The 21,500-nt window shown below is 40.5% G+C and overlaps 1 protein-coding gene across 1 annotated transcript in view; it reads right to left on the reverse strand.

Moving 5' to 3' along the window:
* The window catches only part of sycp1 (synaptonemal complex protein 1), a 74,417-nt gene that overhangs the window by 43,659 nt on the left and 9,258 nt on the right, over window positions 1-21,500 (reverse strand). Inside the window, exons 4-8 of the mRNA XM_078420325.1 lie at window positions 19,364-19,458; window positions 8,555-8,739; window positions 8,238-8,305; window positions 4,010-4,071; window positions 3,750-3,866 (exon numbers count right to left, since the gene is read on the reverse strand). Coding sequence (XP_078276451.1) covers window positions 3,750-3,866; window positions 4,010-4,071; window positions 8,238-8,305; window positions 8,555-8,739; window positions 19,364-19,458 — 527 coding nt within the window. The remainder of the gene's footprint in view (window positions 1-3,749; window positions 3,867-4,009; window positions 4,072-8,237; window positions 8,306-8,554; window positions 8,740-19,363; window positions 19,459-21,500) is intronic.

The raw sequence follows: 21,500 nt of genomic DNA on the forward strand, positions 1-21,500 counted from the left end.
GTACTTACTGTTACAATATCCACCCTTTTATCACCTTTACATGGTCTATCTCTGAACCTTTCTTTCCTTTATTAATTCTCTCCATTACTTTCTCAAGAGAAATGCATGTAGCAAACATCTATTACAACCCTAAAGATTCCTATAATTATCCTGACTATACTTCCTACCACTTGTCTCCTGTAAGGACTTAATTCCATTCTCCCAGTTCTTCCTTCTCTGATATATTTGCACTGCTGATGAGACTTTCCACATCAGTGCTTCTGAACTTCTTCCTCCTTCCCAAATGGTGACTTCCTAACCATCATTATGGAAAGAGCCATTGACTGTATTTCCTCTATTTCCCATCTCTGCTTTCACCTTCTCGCCTCCTGGATCTATCAAGGCCAACATTCCTTTGATCCACCCCTTCTACCCCACTAGCCTCTGTATTCACCCTCCTATTTCACACATTTCTCCCAATAATCATTATTACGACGAAAGGAGAGCATAATCCTCATTAATGTATCTGACTTTTACCTGGTATCAGATATGCAAAAAATGATGTCACTGATGCTGAATATTACCACCTGGACTTACATAAATCGCAGTAGAAATCTCGGAATAATAATAATTTTGGAAAATTGTAGAGATATGAGCACTTTGCACTGTATTCTTACTAGTTATGTTTAAAAGGACAACGTTATGAAAATGGGACATTTCATTGGCAGCCTCAAAACAGACGGCAGACTGCTCAAGCATCTTCCAAAGTTCAAAGTCTGTGCTTCAACTGACAGGGGGCTTTACTAAAGCATTAAGCAGTTGAGCTATTCATCCAAGGCATGCATTAAGGTATGGATCACTCTAATTATGCTTTCATGCCCGTAATTACTTTTGAATAATGAATTTTCATCTACTACTGTAATTTTCAATGCTACTGGAAATGGAAAAATACTGAGCAAATGTTTTACTTCACCACAAAATCTTTGTCATATTTCCAAGCCTTCAGAAGTTGCATTGATAAGTATTTAGGAGCAAATCATGCTGGGGAAAGGAAACTCCTGACATGAATCACTTCACATTGTAGGAATAATCTATCATTTATACAAAGTTGTAGTCGGACAATTTTTTTAATTGATTATTTCAACTGTGCATCGTGCCTGTAATGCATGTCATCTGAAAAATGTGATGGAGAACCTCGCCAAGATCTGGAAAACACCTAAAAGGTCAAGCATGATTTCCAAAGAAAGCAGTGCTACCTGTAATTCCACCTTTAATGCATATGCCAGCCTGATCTGGAAATGCATCTGCAGCCTTCCACTGTCACTGTGTCATCTTCAACCTAAGACCACTGTGGGATCACCTTCACCACATGCTGCAACAAGTCAAGAAGGTGGTTCCATACAACATTCTCAAGAGCAATTATGGATGTTTAATAAATGCCTGCCTATAATGACACTCCAGTTCTCATCGTATTCCCTGTTTCTGATCATATCACCATCAACTTGACTGCAGTTCATTAATATGATCCTACCAGTTAAGCAATCAATATTACTCTTAAATATCCAAACAAGATGAAAAGATATTCATTCATAAACTTATCATCCTTGTATGTTCTTAGTACCAGTCATTTGTTAACCTCAGTCTACTTAATGCTCCTAGACAGTGCTCCCATAGTGATTGCAGACAAAATTGTGGAAGACAATTTGACAGAAGAGGTACTCAGCTTTTCTCACCTCCAGCTCTTCACCTCCTCCCCACCCCCTACTTTCAGTTTGAAGGAGGATCCGGACCCGAAACGTTACCCATCCTTTTTCTCCAGAGATGCTGCTTGACCTTCTGAGTTACTCCAGCACTTTGTGTCTACCTTTGGTATAAACCAGCATCTGCAGTTCTTTGTTTCTAAATTCTGAGCCTATATAGCCTGCCAAAGAACTTCACCATGTGAACACAGTAGGGTACAATCTTGGGCTTGCTGGCTGACCTGCAATAGTTAGAGAATAAGGAGAGTAATAAAATTACAAACACATTTTTTGAAAGGGGGCATTTCTTCTAGGTCATCAATCCCGATAATTTGTTTAAAGATGAATGTTAGAATAGGAGGCTCCCAAAGTCCCTTTGAATGTTGAAATGCAAGCTATGATGGTTGCAATCTGAGCCTACATGTTGGCAAGCTGGTGAAGCCCATGGTGTGCCAAAATCTTTCGTCACCACCCTATCTACTTGTGATGTTACTTTCAGGGAACAATGTACATGTACTCCTCAATCCTTCTGTTCTACAACATTTCCTATTTCTATGATTTCATAGAAATCATTGATATAAACAGCAATGGGCCCAGTACCAACCCAAGACCCCCATTGATAACAGGCTTTCAGTCTAAAAAATAAATTTCCACCACCACTTTGCTTCCTACCCGTAGCCAATTCTGTATCCAATTAGCTATCTCTCTCTCTGGATCTCAATTTGTGTTATTGTTGCAAATCACTGAACACAGCAATTTGTTTGGCTACCAGTGCAGTCATTGAGAGATGAGAAGATATTTACTCACTTCCACCACATGTGCAATGTTCTTCAATGGTTTGCAGCACTAATTCCATGTTCTTGGGCTTCATTCCAGAATTAATTTTGATTACGACCCCTCACTGCTAATTATTTGTGTGTCTGGAGAAGTCCCAGATCTACTCAACCTCTCAATTGCATCAATCAAAGCATTCCAATTCATATCTGAATATTATGGTGCCTGCTCTACCCATGGGCTGTAATAGCATGCAGCATTCTTCCCAAACTGGTGGAATAGGTTCTGCCATCAATTGCAAGTACAAATCACCTTCCCTCTGAATAGCAAAGTCTGAGCTCCAACCAGCATCAGCTAGTTTTCATTGGTGCAAGCTTCATAAAGAATGGGCTTCATGATTACCTGCTGAGGCAATAACCATGCAATTGGTACAGGCTGTATTCTTTAAGTCAAAATAACAAGATCACACTACAATTTTGAGTGCATCCTGCAAAGAGTCAACGATGAATAAATTTTTGCAATGTCTGTATACGTCTTCCAGCATTTTCAAATTTCTTCCAGTCTTGTGAATAGATGCACAGATCAAATAATCAGTCCATAGTCCGTTTCTATGTTCATGTATTTCCAGAAACAAACAGAAGATTTAGAAACCATATGCTATAAAATCATGGAATACAATTGACATTTTTCAATTGCTTAAGATTAACATCCAAACATCCAAGATGATTTGTTATTCAATAGGAACAGCAACTTTACTTAAAGATGGAAATATTCTTTTGTTGAGCTCTTCAATGGTAAAAAGGCATGATTTGTCTCCTAATTGTATGCCTGCAGCTATTTGGTTTGCTCTTACTCTTCTAGGAAGTGAATATTTGTCATAATTAGTATAATTGCCAAAGCCTCGCATTAAAACAGCAAGTGCAGTAAAGTTTGGAAATTAATAATTATAGTCACTTTTATGTGCTTATGGTCACATTTACCTCGTGCTGTTTAAAAAATATATCAGAGTTGTGAACAGTAAATAATTCACTTTTCAAATTTATTCTCACTTGCAAAATGATCTATCTTTCTCAGATGCACAGCCATCGTCAAGCAATTTGCAAGCACTTAATACCTTTTTATTGTTTTTGTTAATCTAATTTCTTTATATTTAGATCTAATCAATTCTTTCTTGTCTTTTATTCTATGACAAAAAAATTATTAGATGTTCTGGCCTTTCAAATTCTTATGTGTAAAGATATAGAAATAGAAACTAACTTGTAAATCATTCTGCATTTTCTTTTCCATTTTTAATTCTTCAAAATATTTTATCCTTTCTAACTTTTCACTTGCTAGTTCTTCCTCTAATTTTTCTTTAATTTTTGTGTCGTTTTCCTATAAAAATAAACAAAATACATAAAAATTACACTAGATATAGATTAAACTTGGAAATCAAACACCTTACAAAATTGATAGCTTTACTTGTTCTATGTATATTTGCAAATAGAAAAATGTTGTAAGTTTATTTCAAAGATTACCAAAACTTCTGTGAGCTGATTAATCTTCAATTCATGTTCAATTTTAAGCTGTTCCAATTCCCCTGTAAAAGTTCAACAGATTTTTAATTGCAATTTCCTATCAAAACCTAAAAAGCTTTACTTATTTAAAAATAATTAATTTAACAATCAGGATATTTTCTAACTTCTTGCTTCCAGTTTGGCTCCTTCATCGAAGTAATTAACTTGCATACAAGACTCCCAAATGCAGCATTGGGAATGACAAAATCACCTGTTCCTGAAGTACAAATCACCTGATTCCACAGGCTCCAAATTACAAACCATCCTGACATAGAAATATACTGCTGGTATGATACAAAGGATTGAACATTTGTGACTTGTGAAGCTAGAGGAAGGAATGTCGGTGGAAGGAGAGGGGGAGGGAAGAAATAGGTGCGAGTCGGCACAGTGGTAAAGTTGCTGCCTTACAGCGTTAGAGACCCAGGTTCGATCCTGACTATGGGTGCTGACTGCATGGCATATATACGTTCTCCCTGTGACTGCATGAGCTTTCTCTAAGTGCTCCGGTTTCCTCCCAGATTCCAAAGATGTGCAGGATTGTAGGTTAATTGGCTTCTGTAAATTGTCCCCAAGGGTATAAGATGGAAGTAGTGTAGTGTACTTGTTAATTGGCCGAAGGGCCTGTTTTTACGCTGTATCGCTAAACTAAACCCATGTGGCCTATGAAGGGAGGGGGAGAAAGATTTGGAGGGGAAGAAGGGAGAGAGCTTCCTGGTAGGGGATGGATGTGTAAAGGGAACAGACAGATCAAGGATGCTCTCACTCCTCCCTCCTCCCAGGCAGAACTAGGACTATTCTAGGAACCTCGTTCTTTAGTAGCAATGGCTCCCCACAACCCACTCCCTCCCTCAAAGTCATAGATGGATCCCTCAATCAGGTCTCTTCTGTATCCCAGATTTCTGTTCTCACTCCCTCTTACCCCAGACAGACCAAAGATAGAGTTACCATGGTCCTCACCTTTCACCTGTCTCCTCATTCAACACATATCCTCCGACATTTCCATCACCTCCAACGTGATCCCACCGCCAATCACGTCTTCCCATCCCCACTGCTTCCTCTGCAACTCCTTGGCTCACTCATCACTCACTGCCCAGGTACCTTCCCCTGCAACCGCAAGAAATGTAACAACTGTCCTTATACCTCCTCCCTCCATCTAGGGACCTCAGAAGTCTTTCCAGGTGAAACAGAGGTTCACATGCACAGTATGAATGGCATGAACCTCGAATTCTCCTATTTTAGATTACTATAAAACCCACCTGGGGTTTTATCCCCTCATCCCTGTCAACCCCTCTCCAGCCCACCTCACCATGTCCCACCTGGACTTGCATCTATTTCTTGCACCATGGATTTGTTTTCTAATTGAGTTTTTGCACTAATATCTTGGTTTTTTTGCAATCTTTTTGGTTTTTGTTTTCACTGTCTTGTATACTTTATTTATAATTTATGTATGATTTATGTTTTTGTGTGTTTTCTGAGGTAATGGGCCTGTATTGCCGCAGCAAGCAAGATTTTATACTTGACCATGACCATATTTGTGCACATTCCAAACTTACCTGGCCCCACTTTATGTCTGGGTGAAGCTTTGTGATGGATGTTGGTACATCTATCATGAGCTCTATCAATGGACCATATGTGGAATCCAGCAAACTTCATAACCCCATAAGTCATAGGGGCAGAATTAGACCAATTGGTCCACTGCATCTACTCCGCTATTCAATCAAGGCTGGTCTATCTTTCCTTCTCAACCCCATTCTCCTGCCTTCTCTCCGTATCCTTTGACACCCTTACTAATCAAGAACCTATCAAACTCTGCTTTAAAAATACACAAAGACTTGGCATCTACAGCCGTCTGTGGCAATGAATTCTACACATTCACCACCCTCTAGCTGAGGAAATTCCTTCTCTTCTCTTTTTAAAAGATACGTCCTTTTCAGAATGGCAGGCAGTGACTAATGGGGTGCCGCAAGGCTCAATGCTGGGACCCCAGTTATTTACAATATATATTAGCGATTTAGACGAGGGAATTAAATGTGACATCTCCAAGTTTGCGGATGACACAAAACTGGGTGGCAGTGTAAGCTGCGAGGAGGATGCTATGAGGCTGCAGGATGTCGTGGATAGGTTGGGTGAGTGGGCAGATGCATGACAGATGCACTATAATGTGGATAATAGTCAATAGTCAATAGTCGTTTATTTGTTACATACACATAAATGTGTAGTAAAATGAAACATTACCCGCAGTTGAACAATAAGACCAATAAGATTAATCAATAAAAATGCAATAACACATACAATCACAACTAACACCAAACAAAAAGAAACATCCATCACAGTGAGTCTCCTCCAGTCCCTCCTCACTGTGATGGAAGGCCAGAATGTCTTTTTCTCTTCCCTGCCGTCTTGTCCCGCGGTCAGGCTGTTGGAGTTGCCATGTCGGGGCGGTCGGGGCTCCCGATATTGAAGCCCCCGCTGGGCGGTGAAAAAAAATCCCGCGGCCTATTTCAGGCCGCGCCGGATGGTGAAAGGTCCGCGGCGGGCCGACCCAAGCCCCGCGATTCGGGGCGGGCGGACACGTTGCCTCTGTCGCTGCCGGAGCTCCCGATGTCGGCCCCCATCCAGGGGCCTGCGGGCTTCCGACGTCCACGCGGCCCGCGCCGGAGCCTCCGGAGACGAGTCGCAGCCGTTCCCGCAGCATTCGCAGGCAGCCAGCGCCGCAGGTGGTGAGTCCGGACCGCGGGCTCTGCGAACCAGAGACCCAGGTGGTCCCAGGTGCATGGCCGGTGGTAGGCCGCAACGGGAACGGAGACACGGCACAGAACAAAGGTCGCGTCTCCGTTCTGGAGAGAGAATGTTACAGTTACAGTTCCCGTTCCCTCCCACCCCCCCCCCCCCCCCAAAACATAACATACAACACTACATCATATTAACACTACAATTGAGACAAAAACAACAAAAAACACAAAAGACAGACGGACTGCAGGCAAGAACTTTGGTGGCTAGAACAGGAAGGCAGATTATTATCTGAATGGTGTCCGATTAGGAAAAGGGGAGGTGCAACGACAATAGACAATAGACAATAGGTGCAGGAGACCTGGGTGTGCTTGTACATCAGTCACCGAAAGTAAGCATGCAGGTACAGCAGGCAAAGAAGAAAGCTAATGGCATGTTGGTCTTCATTGCAAGAGGATTTGAATTTAGGAGCAAGGAGATGCTACTGCAGTTGTACCTGGAGACCGCACCTGGAGTATTTGTGCAATTATGGTCTCTGAATTTGAGGAAGGACATTATTGCTATTGAGGGAGTGCAGCAGAGGTTCACCAGGTTAATTCCCGGGATGGCGGGACTGATATATAATAAGGCATGTGCCAAAAGGCACGGGCATGCGAAAAATGTGCCGAAAGAGGCGGGCATGCGAAAAATGTGCCGCAAGGCGCGTGCGTGCAATAAATGTGCTGACTGAGCTTGTATTCAGTGGAATTTAGAAGGTCGAGAGAAGATCTTATAGAAACATATAAAATTCTTAAAGGATTGGACAAATGCAGGAAAAATGTTCCCAATGTTGGGGGAGTCCAGAACCAGGGGTCACAGTTGAAGAATAAGGGGTAGGCCATTTAGGACTGAGATGAGGAAAAATGTTTTCACCCAGAGAGTTGTGAATCTGTGGAATTTTCTGCCACAGAAGGCCGTGGAGGCCAATTCGCTGGATGTTTTCAAGAGGGGGTTAGATTTAGCTCTTTGGGCTAAAAGAATCAGGGGATATAGGGAAAGAGCAGGAATAGGGTACTGATTTTAGATGATCAGCCATAATCATATTGAATGGTGGTGCTGGCTCGAAGGGCCGAATGACCTACCACGGCACCTATTTTTCTATGTTTCTATGTTTCTTCTACATGTGCTTATCAGAAATGATGCTGGCAGGTACAACCTTAACACTAACCATATTCATCTGATGATAAGTTACTGGATGTTACTTTAAACATGTCATTAATAGTTGATATGGGTGCTGATCTACAACAATTAGAAATTCCCATCAAACAGAGAACATATATTGACTACAATTCTAGCTGCTTACCAAGACAATTACAGTGCATAGAGGAAACAACTGTTCTGAATAACCAGACCAAATATTTAACAGGTAACAAATATTTTCAATCCACCCAAGTAAATATTTCAGACATTTTATAATCACCTAGTATTGTCGTCCTTTTTTCCAACTCTGAAGAAGAAATCTGTAAAGTTTCTTGGACCTGCTTTGATCTGTTGAAAAAATACTGAGACACTTGAGTTTATAGCAAATTTATTTTTAAGCCTATCCATGACCTCACACTTCAGATATTAGTTTTTGATGTAGACAAATTTAAATAAAGTGTCTATCAAAGAGTAAATAATAACTTTTATAAAATAATTTACTACTTGCAATCAGCAACATACATTTCTTGTATATTTTGCAGCTTTCGCATCTATTTAGTAGAAAAATATGAAGCAGTTTTGAAGATGTTTTGTTACCTTTGCTGCTCTGTTCTGATAGATTCTTCCAAATTTTTTACCATATTTCTAAGTTCATCAATTTCTAATGCACTACTCGATGTAACTTTATCAAATTCTTCAATTTTGCTTTCCTTTTCTTTAGTAAGTTGAATGATAACCATCTTTAAATTTCCTAATTCTTCTTCAAGAGAATTTTGAGAAATCTGATCAGGGCAAAGAGATTTAATTGGTCAAATAAGTAATATGAATTTCATTGTAATATCACAATTAAGCATAATTCAATACTTCATTAAACTTTTAAAAAACAATGAAATCTTCAGCGTATCTATTTTATAACAAATCCCTTCACCTTGAGGAAATTTGGTGAAGAATTTGCTGGACTCTGAGCTGCAGATATTGCGCATCATCAGACAAGATGAATTAGCTAGAGCAAATGGCAATAACCACAGCACGGTGGCACAGCAGCAGAGTTGCTGCCTTACAGCGAATGCAGTGCCGAAGACCCAGGTTAATTGGCTTGGTAAATGTAAAAATTGTCCCTAGTGTGTGTAGCATAGTGTTAATGTGTGGGGATCGCTGGTCGGTGCGGACCTGGTGGACCGAAGGGCTTGTTCCCGTGCTCTATCTCTAAACTAAAACTAAACTAGTTTTTGCAGATGCTGCAAAAAATAAAAAAGGGCGGCACAGTGGGTGGCACAGCGGTAGAGTTGCTGCCTGACAGCGAATGCAGCGCCGGAGACCCGGGTTCGATCCCGACTACAGGTGCTGTCTGTACGGAGTTTGTACATTCTCCCCGTGATCTGCGTGGGTTTTCTCCGAGATCTTCGGTTTCCTCCCACACTCCAAAGACATGCAGGTATGTAGGTTAATTGGCTTGGTAAATGTTTAAAAAAAATTGTTCCTAGTGGGTATAGGATATTGTTAATGTGCGGGAATCGCTGATCGGCGTGGACCCAGTGGGGTGAAAGGGCCTGTTTCCGTGCTGTATCTCTAAACTAAACTAAACTAAACTAAACCACACCTTATGTTCAGTAACAATTTAGATATACAGTAGTAAGTGAATAAACAAGTTTAAGGTAATGCAAAAAAAAGTGGTAATTTTGTTTAATGATGATGAAGTGACTGGTGTCCATTTTCTTTCAAACACCAGAGATTTGTTCCTTGTGGAGGTGTGGGGGAAATCAGGTTCCTAATTAAGTATTAAAGGCAACAGGATGATAGTGAAGGAGGGAACTGCAGATGCTGATTTACACTGAAGATAGACACAAAAATGATGGAGTAACACAGTGGGACAGGCAGCATCTCTGGTGAGAAGAAATGGGTGACGTTTTGGGTCGAGACCCATCTGCAGACTGATTGTGAAGTTGGTCTTGGACTAACTGCGAAGGCATGCATTCAGGTCAAGTGATAGGATATTAGGTACGTGGATGAGTTGGGTAATCCATGGCACAGGGCCCTGGCCTATTGTACAGTCAGGATAATTGAGTGTGGCCCATGAGCAGAAGATGAGCAGTCAGAGTATTCAGAGGTTACAGAGTAGGGGTTTTGGCATTTCAGAGTTAAGGGAAGGGAGGAATTTTGGAGGTGCGATGGAACAGCAGCTCATTACGGATTTATTAAAATATAGTTATTTTGCGCGTGAACATTGTTTCCTTTAATAATATGCACTGGCATCTCGGCAATAGCCCAAAGCAGTTATACAGATGTAATGTCATAATTTAATGTTGACATGGAAATCATGTCAAAATAGTGCAGTTAGGACCATAAAGGCTTGATTAAATTTCTGGAGTTCAATGCACAAATTGTCAGTGAGGATGTTGCCAGGGCTTGAGGGTCTAAAGCTATAGGAAGAGGTTGAGCAGGCCGAGATCTTATTCTTTGGAGTGCAGGAGGCTTAGAGGGGATCTTATAGAGGTGTATGAAATCATGAGAAGCATGAATACATAGTCTTTTTTCCCAGGACACACAAGAAACTGCAGGTGCTGGAATCTTGATCAAAACACAAAAGGCTGGAGCAACTCATTGGGTCAGGCAGCATCAGATGGGGGAAATGGACAGGCGGCATTTCAGGTTGAATTTGTCTTCATTCTTTTTCCAGGGTAGACAAATCAAGAACTAGAGGACACAGTTTAAAGTAAGAGGGAAACCTGAGGGGCAATATTTTCATATGGAGGAGGGTGGTGGGTATATGGAATGAGTTGCCAGATGAAGTTGTTGAGGTAGGTATAATAACAGCATTCAAAAGTTATTTGGTCAGGAAAATGGACAAGAAAGTTTTGGTGGGATATAGGCCAAATGCGGGAAATAGGACTAGTTAGATGAGACATCTTGGACGGCATGGAGTTGGGCCAAAGGACCAGTTTTCGTGCTGTATCACTCTATGCCTCTGTAATTACACTACAATCCAGGAAATAAATTCTAAGACGTATTACACCGAAGGAAACAGTGTTGCATGACTAATTTTTTCGATAACTCTTCTCCAGTGCTACAAATGAGACTTGCAAAAGGTATTTTGTCTGCCAGTTCTCGGGTTAAATGTGGTTGGGGAAAAAACTTGTAGTATACCATGATTAAAAAATGTTGAAAAAAAGGGATGCTAAAAAATGCCAGTGAACCATCAAAATTATAAAATATAATAAGAGTTACATAAATATATAAAAAGCAAAAGTGCAACAAAGGTAAACACTAACTCCTTAAAAACAGTGGTAAGATAAATTATCAAAGGGAATAAGGGAAATGGCTGAAATAGTGAACAAATATTTTATATCCATTGTCTCAATAAATGTCATAACAGGCTGTCATTAATAGACAATAGACAATAGGTGCAGGAGTAGGCCATTCGGCCCTTCGAGCTGATCATTCTCAATCAGTACCCGTTCCTGCTTTCTCCCCATACCCCCTGACTCCGCTATCTTTAAGAGCTCTATCTAGCTCTCTCTTGAAAGCATCAAGAGAATTGGCCACCACTGCCTTCTGAGGCAGAGAGTTCCACAGATTTACAACTCTCTGACTGAAAAGGTTTTTCCTCATCTCCGTTCTAAATGGCTTACCCCTTATTCTTAAACTGTGGCCCCTGGTTCTGGACTCCCCCAACATTGGGAACATGTTTCCTGCCTCTAACGTGTCCAACCCCTTAATAATCTTATATGTTTCGATACGATCCCTTCTCATCCTTCTAAACTCCTGTGTATACAAGCCTAGTCGCTCCAGTCTTTCAACATACGACAGTCCCGCCATTCCGGGAATTAACCGAGTAAACCTACACTGCACGCCCTAAATAGCAAGAATATCCTTCCTCAAATTTGGAGACCAAAACTGCACACAGTTCTCCAGGTGCAGTCTCACTAGGGCCCTGTACAACTGCAGAAGGACCTCTTTGCTCCTATACTCAACTCCTCTTGTTATGAAGGCCAACATTCCATTGGCTTTCTTCACTGCCTGCTGTACCTGCATGCTTCCTTTCAGTGACTGATGCACTAGGACACCCAGATCTCGTTGTACGTCCCCTTTTCCTAACTTGACACCATTCAAATAATAATCTGCCTTCCTATTCTTACCACCAAAGTGGATAACCTCACACTTATCCACATTAAACTGCATCTGCCATGCATCCGCCCACTTTGGTGTAGGGTACCAAAGGATTTTGTTTCCAATATATTGGCTAATTACAATCCATGTGCAGTTCCAGTCACTGTACCTAAGAATGATTATATTACTTGCCTTGGTACAGTATTTTTTCCTTACATTGATTCCTAGCACAAAGGAAATGAATGATTGGGGATCTGGGTACACTCATTGCAGTCCAGAAGGATATTAGTGAAAAATAAATGATTCCAAGAGTAATTATCAAAATAGAAGTTGAAAAGCTGTTTTATTTACCTGGGCAGTGTAGATGAAAGATGAATCATTAAGGATTGAAATTAGGAGAATTTGTTTTTTTCTGGGTTGTGGGTCTTTTAGATTCTCTATCCTCAAGGGGTTGACGCTCAGGTTATTTATTGCATTCAGGACTTCAGGCTTTTATGTCTTGGGATAAGTTGTAGGATAAAGTTTTATGGGTTTAGGCAGGAAAGCAGGCACAGATGACAATCAGCCATTATCTTATAGGATAGCGGTACAGACTTATTCTGGGTCAAATGTTTAAAATTCTACGCATGTAGTTAAGTAATAAGGGGTAGGCCATTTAGAACGGAGATGAGGAAAAACTTTTTCAGTCAGAGAGTTGTAAATCTGTGGAATTCTCTGCCTCAGAAGGCAGTGGAGGCCAATTCTCTGAATGCATTCAAGAGAGAGCTAGATAGAACTCTTAAGGATAGCGGTATGGGGAGAAGGCAGGAACGGGGTACTGATTAAGAATGATTAGCCATGATCACATTGAATGGTGGTGCTGGCTCGAAGGGCCGAATAGCCTACTCCTGCACCTATTGTCTATTGTCTATTGTAATGATCCATTAATAATTTAAACGTATGGTCCTTTATTGGAAACCAAGTATCCGTAGAAACTAGAAAGCTAAAATAAAAAGAAATGCTGGAAATACTCAGCAGGTTAGGCAGCACCTAACACTTAATTCTCCATCCCAGTCCCACTCTGACTTCTGCATTTTTAGCCTCCGCTAAAGTCTAATTTAAGCTTGAGGAATAGAGGGAAATCCAGAATTAACACTAATGATGTCGCATCAGAACTAAAACAAAAACAGATATCAACGTTTTAAATTGTAGAGATGGGAAAAAGTAGTGAGAACCAATGTGACTCTGAGAGTATGTATAATGTAGACGGAAGTAATGCTTACTGGGAGAGTGCGATAAAGGCTTGTTAATTGTAGCTGCTCTGTCGACAGATTATGTAAATTGAGGGAGTTAAATTAAGGCAGAGGAGGAAAATGATACAAGTTGAAACTGTGAGATACAGAGCATTCCAATGCTAGGAATTTTTTTTTAAATGAATGATAGAAATATTTAGGAAATCATGTATTATTTATGAAGAATGAAAAATTAAGTTACAGTTACAGGCTGATGATCTTTCAAGGTAAGAGTGGGAAAGGGATGGAGATTTAAAAGGATAGGCTCCTGGAAATTCAGAACTACTCATGCCAAATGAAAAGTGGTGTAGCGGCAACTTTAGTCTTCCCTATAAAGCCCCAAAGCTTACTGTTTGATGAAGGAAAGGGAGCGATATATCTTCCAAGCGGATAACAACAGAAAGATCTTCACGACATTGCAGTTAGTTAGTCATTTATTGAAGCAATAATACAAAGATTGGTATATCTACTGTATCGATCTGTTTGTAAATCTGGTAAGATCTTATTATTCTACCCTCATTCCTTCGTATCCTACTATACTTGCTAAAACCCTATTATCTTAGCAGGCTTTCATCATATATCTACTGTATCGATCTGTTTGTAAATCTGGTAAGATCTTATTATTCTACCCTCATTCCTTCGTATCCTGCTATACTTGCTAAAACCCTATTATCTTAGCAGGCTTTCATCATATGGCTACTAAACCCAGCGTTCAGTAGAAACTTCATTGTCACACTGAAGCATTACGTCAGTGCTGGGCAAATTATACTCATAATCTGACCCCGCCCATGGCACCTCCCAGTCCATATACATAAATTCCATCATTCATCTCAGGACAATCCCCTGGTGTACAAAAATAATACAGCTGGATACAAAGAACATAATAATATCCAAAAATAACTAATAATCATAAAATGGCTCCTACACACCGGCCCCTAATTGTTCTAAGTATATAATGAAACAATTACTAATAAACATTAAAAGGAGCCATAAAAACTTCATGCTTAATCAAAAAAGGTATGCACTATATAGTGGGCATCTAACCTACTATAGTGATTCTTCAATCCTCAAGACCACCAGTCCTTGCTGTACTCGGGTATCAGGTTCCAGGAGCAGACATATCTACGTTATCAGTCTTTCCAAGATGTTGCTCTTAGTCCAAAGTCGAACCATGCGCACAAAACCTCCAATATTCTGACCATTAGACAGAATCTTCTTCAGTCTTCTTCTCTTCCAGCTTAAGAAGCGGTCTGCTGTCAGTCCTCTTGATGCTTCACCTGCAGGATTTTCCTTTGTGCTAACATATCTCCGTTGTGAAACATCAGTAACGTCCCCTACAAAAGAGATTCTGTTTGCTACAAATGTTTGAAAGCATTTGGCTTAGTTGTTGATGTACTTAAGCACTGTTGTTCTATCAGTCCAGAAGATGGATTTGTCTAGTTGAAGCAGTAATTCTTTTTGCAGCATTGTGTCAACTCTGGATTTTCCCATTATGAACTCGTGATTGTATTGCTTGACCAGAAGCTCCTCTTGGCTTGCAATGGATATTCGATTGACAACAGCGGCAGTGCAGTCATTTCCATCCCTGCTGTTGTGGTCACTTCTTAGTTCACCATCCAGGGTAGTTTCATTTGTAACAGATTTCTGGATGGTCACCTTGAGTTTCGCTAGTGATGGATTCATTTAGTTTTGCACCATCGACAGAAACTGTAGAGTTCTCTGTGGAACTAGTTTGTTCAGCAATTACTTTGGTTGAAACATCTTCAAGGTATGCTGGGTTTTCTGATGCAGGATCCCCTGAAGTTTCCAGTTCTATCATTTCTTTATCCGAAGATTCACGATTTTCTGGTACTAGCTCAGAGTTGGTCTCTGTCATCTTTGTGTTCAGACGTATTTTCAGGACTAGATTCTCCAGCCAATGGATCAGCTTGGACTGCTTTGGAAAAGATGCAGGTTTCAATACCGGCCCCGATATACCCACACGTTTGAAATGGAGGAGCAGTATCACCCGCAATTGGCTTTTCATTCTGTTCTGGTTTCTTTTCCTTGTCCTTTTGACGAAGTATTTCAGGATGATCTTCTTTCACCTGTGATTCTACAAGTTCTGTAGTCATGGCCAAACTGCTTTTGGCTGTTTGCAGCTTTTCTCTTGCCTTAGCAAAGGTAGGGCCTTTGAGAGATCCTCTTCTCAAATTAGAGTTCATCCCATCAGCTGCTGTCGAGCTGTATCTTGATTTCCTAGCCTCAAGTACATTGAGTCTTGTCTTGGCTGCTGCTATTGCAGCATCTAGTTCCAATCTTTCCTTCAGTCTTCTCAACTGTTCCTTCTGGCTCTCCCATTCGAGCTCCATTTCCAATTGTCTTCTCTACCTGTCGAGCACCATTTCCAATTGTCTTCTCTTCTGTTCAATTGACAATTCTTTGTTTTTCAATTGTTTATCGTGTTTCTTCTGTTTTTCCCTCTTTCTCTGTTCCTGTATCACAGTCTCATGCCTATCTTCCACAATGGCAGCCTGTTCTGTGAGAACGGCCAGGTCTGCCTTAGCCTTCATACAAGCAGAGTGCGTCCAAGATGCACAAGATGAAGAACGAGATTTGAAGATCAATTTAGAGTTTGAGACATTTGAAGCGCTGCCTTCAGGTCCAATGATATCTAAGTTTACACGACTCTGTTGTGTAGCACTCTCAGCAATAGAGTGTGTTCTTGATGACCATCCTTAGTACCTTGTGTAAATCCGATAAATTTTCCACTGTTTAGTGAATCCACTGATTTTGCTTTTCGAGCTCATCTTCAGGCAGTGGTAACTTTACTGGTGCTTCTTTGATTAATTGAATCAGGTTACATTGTACTCCATTTACATTTTCACCTGATTCCATGTTCTCTTTCATCATTTTTATTAACTTGGTAGCTTGTTTATATATTGGGTTTTTCTGTTTTTCTTTTTCTTCAATCTCACAATGGCTTTTCAGGGAGGTAACCCACTCCAAGACATAAGAGAATTTTGAAGATTCACCCATTGAAGAAAAATCATTTTCTCTTTCGGAATCCATTCTGATGGCGCCACCTGCTGGCTGAACATCAGATTTATGTACAAGCATACTTGTACGTCAATATCCCTTTAAGATGTATTGACGCAAAGCCATATCTTTGGAATTCAAAACAAGCTGATAACTTGTGTTGCTCAAGGTCATTTCTTTGTCTCAGCATTTTTCAGTCATAGTTTTCTTATACAAATTCTGAAAAACAGATTTCCTGTAAAGCTTAATGCTGAACTTACAATTCCTGCGCGAAGCCTTTCAAAGTTTTCAATCTCCGTTAGACAGTTCAGCACAGGTAATGACCCTGTCAGTCTGTTTCAACTTCAAAGCTTTTGCAATAAAACAGTCCTTTGTTCCATGCAGTCAATACACAAGCTCCAGCCCCACTCCTAGAGCCAGTTCCTTTTAAAAGACTCCTTAGGGACAGGTTACTTTATCTTCTCTCACCAAGGATAGCTCTTGATCTATTCATTCCGGCTGAGGAAGCTCATGCAATAAATCATTCCAGTTCAGATAGGTTCTTACAATTGCGCACCGGTAAAGATAAGTTCTTAAATTGCGCTCCAACAAAGATAAGTTCTCACAATGTAGTGGCAACTTTAGTCCTTCCCTATAAAGTTTACCGTTTGATAAAGGAAAGGGAGTGATATATCTTCCACACAGATAACAACAGAAAGATCTTTACGACGTTGCAGTTAGTTAGTTATTTATTGAAGCAATAATACAAAGATTGGCATATTCACTATATCAATCTGTTTGTTAATCTGGTAAGACCTTATTATCCTACCCTCAGTTCTTCGTATCCTGTTATACTTTCTAAAACCCTATTATCTTAACAGGCTTCCATCGAATGGCTACTAAATTGGTGAGAAACATGGACTTGGACAGCAATCTCATCTGCACATTGGGTACGGCCTCTGGTGTATTGGATCAAGTAGAACAAGTGGCGTGCAATGGCATTAGCTTTTTTTGAAATCTGCTGACCTAGTGCATTATGGGTGCATTGATATGGAGGCTGAGAGCAGCAACAGCTAGACTATTGTCTATTCAGATAGGAAAATATTTACACAAAGTCTATTCGAATAACTTAACTCAATACTAAAAATAAGGTTGTGTTATCTGTTGAACAATCTGGTCCTGAACTCCTCCAAAACAAAGGAACTTATAATTGACTTTAGAAAAACCAGTGTAGATTACGACCCACTCTACATCAATGGGGTCTGTGTGGAAAGGGTACCAGCTATCAGGTTCCTGGGTACGCACATCGCAGAGGATCTTACCTGGTCTACCAACACCATCACCACAGTAAAGAAGGCACAGCAGGGACTCCACTTCCTGAGGATCCTCAGGAAAACCAACCTGCAGGAGAAGCTCATGTTGTCCTTCTATCGCTGCTCCATCGAGAGTGTGCTGGCATACTGTATAACCACATGGTATGCCAGCTGCTCAGAAAAGGACAGGAAGGCCCTTCAGAGGGTCATCACGACGGCCCAGAAGATCATCGGCTGCTCACTGCCCTCCCTGGAGCACCTGTTCAGCCTACGCTGCCTCAGTAGAGCAGGCAAAATAATAAAAGATCCATCCCACCCCGGCCACCGTCTGTTTGTTCATCTGCCCTCTGGTCGACGTTTCAGGTCGATCAAATCCCGAACAAACAGACTTAAGAACAGTTTTTACCCCAGGGCCATACGAGAACTGAACACTACCTTTGCACTAGGCAACACCGTTAAAAAATCTTGTACTTAATATAATTGTATTTAAATTGTATTTATGTATTTATTTGTTTTTTGCATTTATTGCATATATGTTTGTACGCACCGTCAGGATTGGCTATTTTTTAATTTCGTTGTACTCGTTGCAATGACAATAAATGAATATTATTATTATTATTATGATTATGATACTCCACACTGCAAGATGAATCCCACCATGTGAAAGTGAATTAAATTAAATCTATTAATATGTCTTTAAAATCTATTTATATTACTAAAACTCTCATCTTGTATGCTTGTATATATATTTGTCTGTTTGTTCCCGAAATACAGCCAAAACGGTATACGATAGTGGGACAATTTTAGGCCCACCTTACTCACCATTGGCCTGCAGTTCAAATGGTTGTTATATTTTAAACGTTTTTCACTTTTTAATCTTTAAAAATCACTTTTTAAACTTTAATAAATACCTTTTCCACTCACCCTGCCCCTCAGCCGTGTTTGGCGTCATAATGGGAACCCAACAGCCATCTGGCCAGAGAGTCGAGGGCAGGATAGGATCTGACCAATGGAAGCTCGGAGGCGGGACAAGCCCGAGTGATGGGAGTGGCGGCCAATGAAGGGAGAGTGAGGAGAGCGGAAGAGGCGAGACCAGAAGTGGGGAGGGGACGGGACCCGCACAAGTGATGGGAGCGGCGGCCAATGAGGAGTGAGGGAGTGGAGCGGATGAGGCGGGACTGAAAGGAGGCAGTAGCCCCCTCAATGAAGAGAGGAACCGCTGGGCGGGAATGGCAGCACTGCCGGAGAGCCCCTAAGAGTGGAGGGGGGGGTGAGGGGAAGAGGGGGGGGATAAGGGGGGTTGAGGGAGGATGGAGTGGGTGAGTGGGGGGGGGAGGGTAAGGGGGGAGGGAGGGAGTGGGAGGGAAGGGGAGGGGGAGGGGAGGGTGCTCGACCAATGCAGGAGAGGTTTGGGCCCAACGGGTCCACCCTTTTCTAGATAGTTAAAATCCACTCTCTCAAGTATGTTCCTGAGTAAGGCTATAATATCATAATGATCCAAATTCTAGAAGCACATTTTAAGTTGGCTTTCATTATCAAACCAGCAACTTGATGTAGTCAGAGAACTCAGCTTTATAAAAGAACATCTGGGTACTTCCCTGTGTAGATTCAGCTCAATCTTAGACGTCCCTTGATGATATTTAGCTGACAACCATTTATCCAGTTACATAACACAACTTTGCAAGCAATCTTTCTATTTTGATAGTAATAATTCATACCTCTCTTTTGCTTAACAAGTCCTTTGTTTTCTCTAATTCTGTTGTCAAGTTTCTTTCCTTGGCATTCAACTCTTGAAGGTTTTCACTGAGATGTCCTTTTAAAGTAATTTGATAAACGAAAAAGTAATGAAAACTCTGACAATATAAAATTACATTTCATAAATATCTTTCGACAAGTATGAATATTTATTAAAGCTTTTTGCATTGTCCAATTCTGCATATTTCTGTCTATTAGTTGACAATAGATAAGCAACCCTACCATATAAAATAAAAATGGTGAGGTATAACAGTATGTATTTGTAAAATCTTTTGACTCCTTTGAATTTCAGTCAAAATCAAACCGTAGAATATTAAGGTAACATTTTTTATTCTGGTTATATGCTTAAGATAATAAAAATAATGTATTACAAAAGTAATTGAGTAGAATTAAAACCTTATGAAAACAATTCTGTTTAAAATAAAAATTATAAGCAAGATCAAAATGTTACATTTTCTTATTCTCGATATTGTTTTTATTTTTTTCTGACCGAAAATTAAAAAAAATCATACTTGGCTATTTCTACCCAAGTTTATTTTATGCATCATACTTTGACATAGAACTAGACTTGTAGCTATTTTTCCTTTAAATCAATAGGAATCAAACACTGGCACAACAAATTAAAATGAAGCATAACATGTATAGAAGTAAAGGGAATAGAGCAAAGGAGCAAGCACACAACTCTGAGGGACACCATTGCTAGGGGTCAGCGGGAATGTTATGACCAATTAAGAAATCTAAAATGCAGTTGCACATAGCGGCCCCAAAGCTAAGGTTTATTCAGTATTCTGGTGTTGAAGGCTGAGCTGAAGTCAATGAATAGCATCTTGACATAGGTGCTCCTATTGTCAAGGTGATCCAGGGCAAGAGATGGTGTGCCCAAGAGCCTATTGTATCTGTATGATAATTGCATTGGATCTAGATTGTCCAGAAGACTGGCAGTTAGAGCTATTGGTCGGGTCAATGTTAGAGCTATTGGTCGGTAGTCATTGAGGCAGGTCACTTTATTTTTATTGACGACTGGAATGATGAAAGCTTCCTTCAAGCATATGGGAACAGAAGACTGTTGAAGTGAGAGGTAGATGATGTCAGCAAAGATTGAAGCCAGTTGATTGGTACACGATTTCAGAACCCATCCTGGGACTATATCTGTGGTGGTCATTTCCCAAAGGTTTACCCTCATGTAAGCATATCTGTGTTCTCCACCAAAAGTCAGAGGGGGATGATGGATGTACTTAGGTGGAGCTATGTTTGCCTGTTCAAAAAAGTTGTAAATGGCATTAAGCGCATCAAATAGAGCTGTACTGTTGCCAAAGATTGCCTCAACTGTAGCCCCTGATGATAATCAGGTCCCGCCACAATCGCTTGGTATCCACTTGATTGAATTGAGCTTCCAGCATGGTTTGGAAATGTCTATTGGCATCCTTGATTGCCTTGTGGAAATCATACTAAGCTTTCTTGATCAGTGTGGGATCATCCTTTTCGAAAGTTTCAGATCTGTACTTTAACAGAGAGAATCTCCATGTTCCTTCAAGGTATTTCATTAGGACAAAGCCTAATCATTTTTGTTGGAATGTAGTCACCAATGTATTTCTTGATGAAACCAGTGGTGACTAAGGTATACTTATTCAGGCTGAATGAAGTTCGCTCGAACATATTCCACACTCAAAGTACTCCTGAAGTACACCTGTGGCCTTCTCAGACCATTGCTGCATTATTTGTTTCATTGATACCTCACATTTCAGTCTCTGCTTGTAAGTCAGCAAGAGCAGTACTGACAAATGATGAGACTGGATAAAATGAGGTTGATGAAGGTACTTGATAGTGGTGAGTGTTAACATTCTGCATAGAGCAGGAGATATGATATTTTTCGGAGCAAATTCTTGGAGCTTTTCACTGTATCTCGGTACACATGACAATAATAAACTAAACTAAACAAAATTAGAATGACTGAAGTCAATGATGATGATGAATAAGGCATCAGGGTTTGCTATTTCAAGAAAGTTAACGACCAAGTATAGTTCGTCTAGTGCTAACTTGGCTTTGGCTTTGGCTTTGGGTGGTTTTAGTTTTCGTTCTATCCTACACACTAGGGACAAT

The sequence above is a fragment of the Rhinoraja longicauda genome, chromosome 24, assembly GCF_053455715.1.
Source record: "Rhinoraja longicauda isolate Sanriku21f chromosome 24, sRhiLon1.1, whole genome shotgun sequence".
NCBI classification, from domain to species: Eukaryota; Metazoa; Chordata; class Chondrichthyes; order Rajiformes; family Arhynchobatidae; genus Rhinoraja; species Rhinoraja longicauda.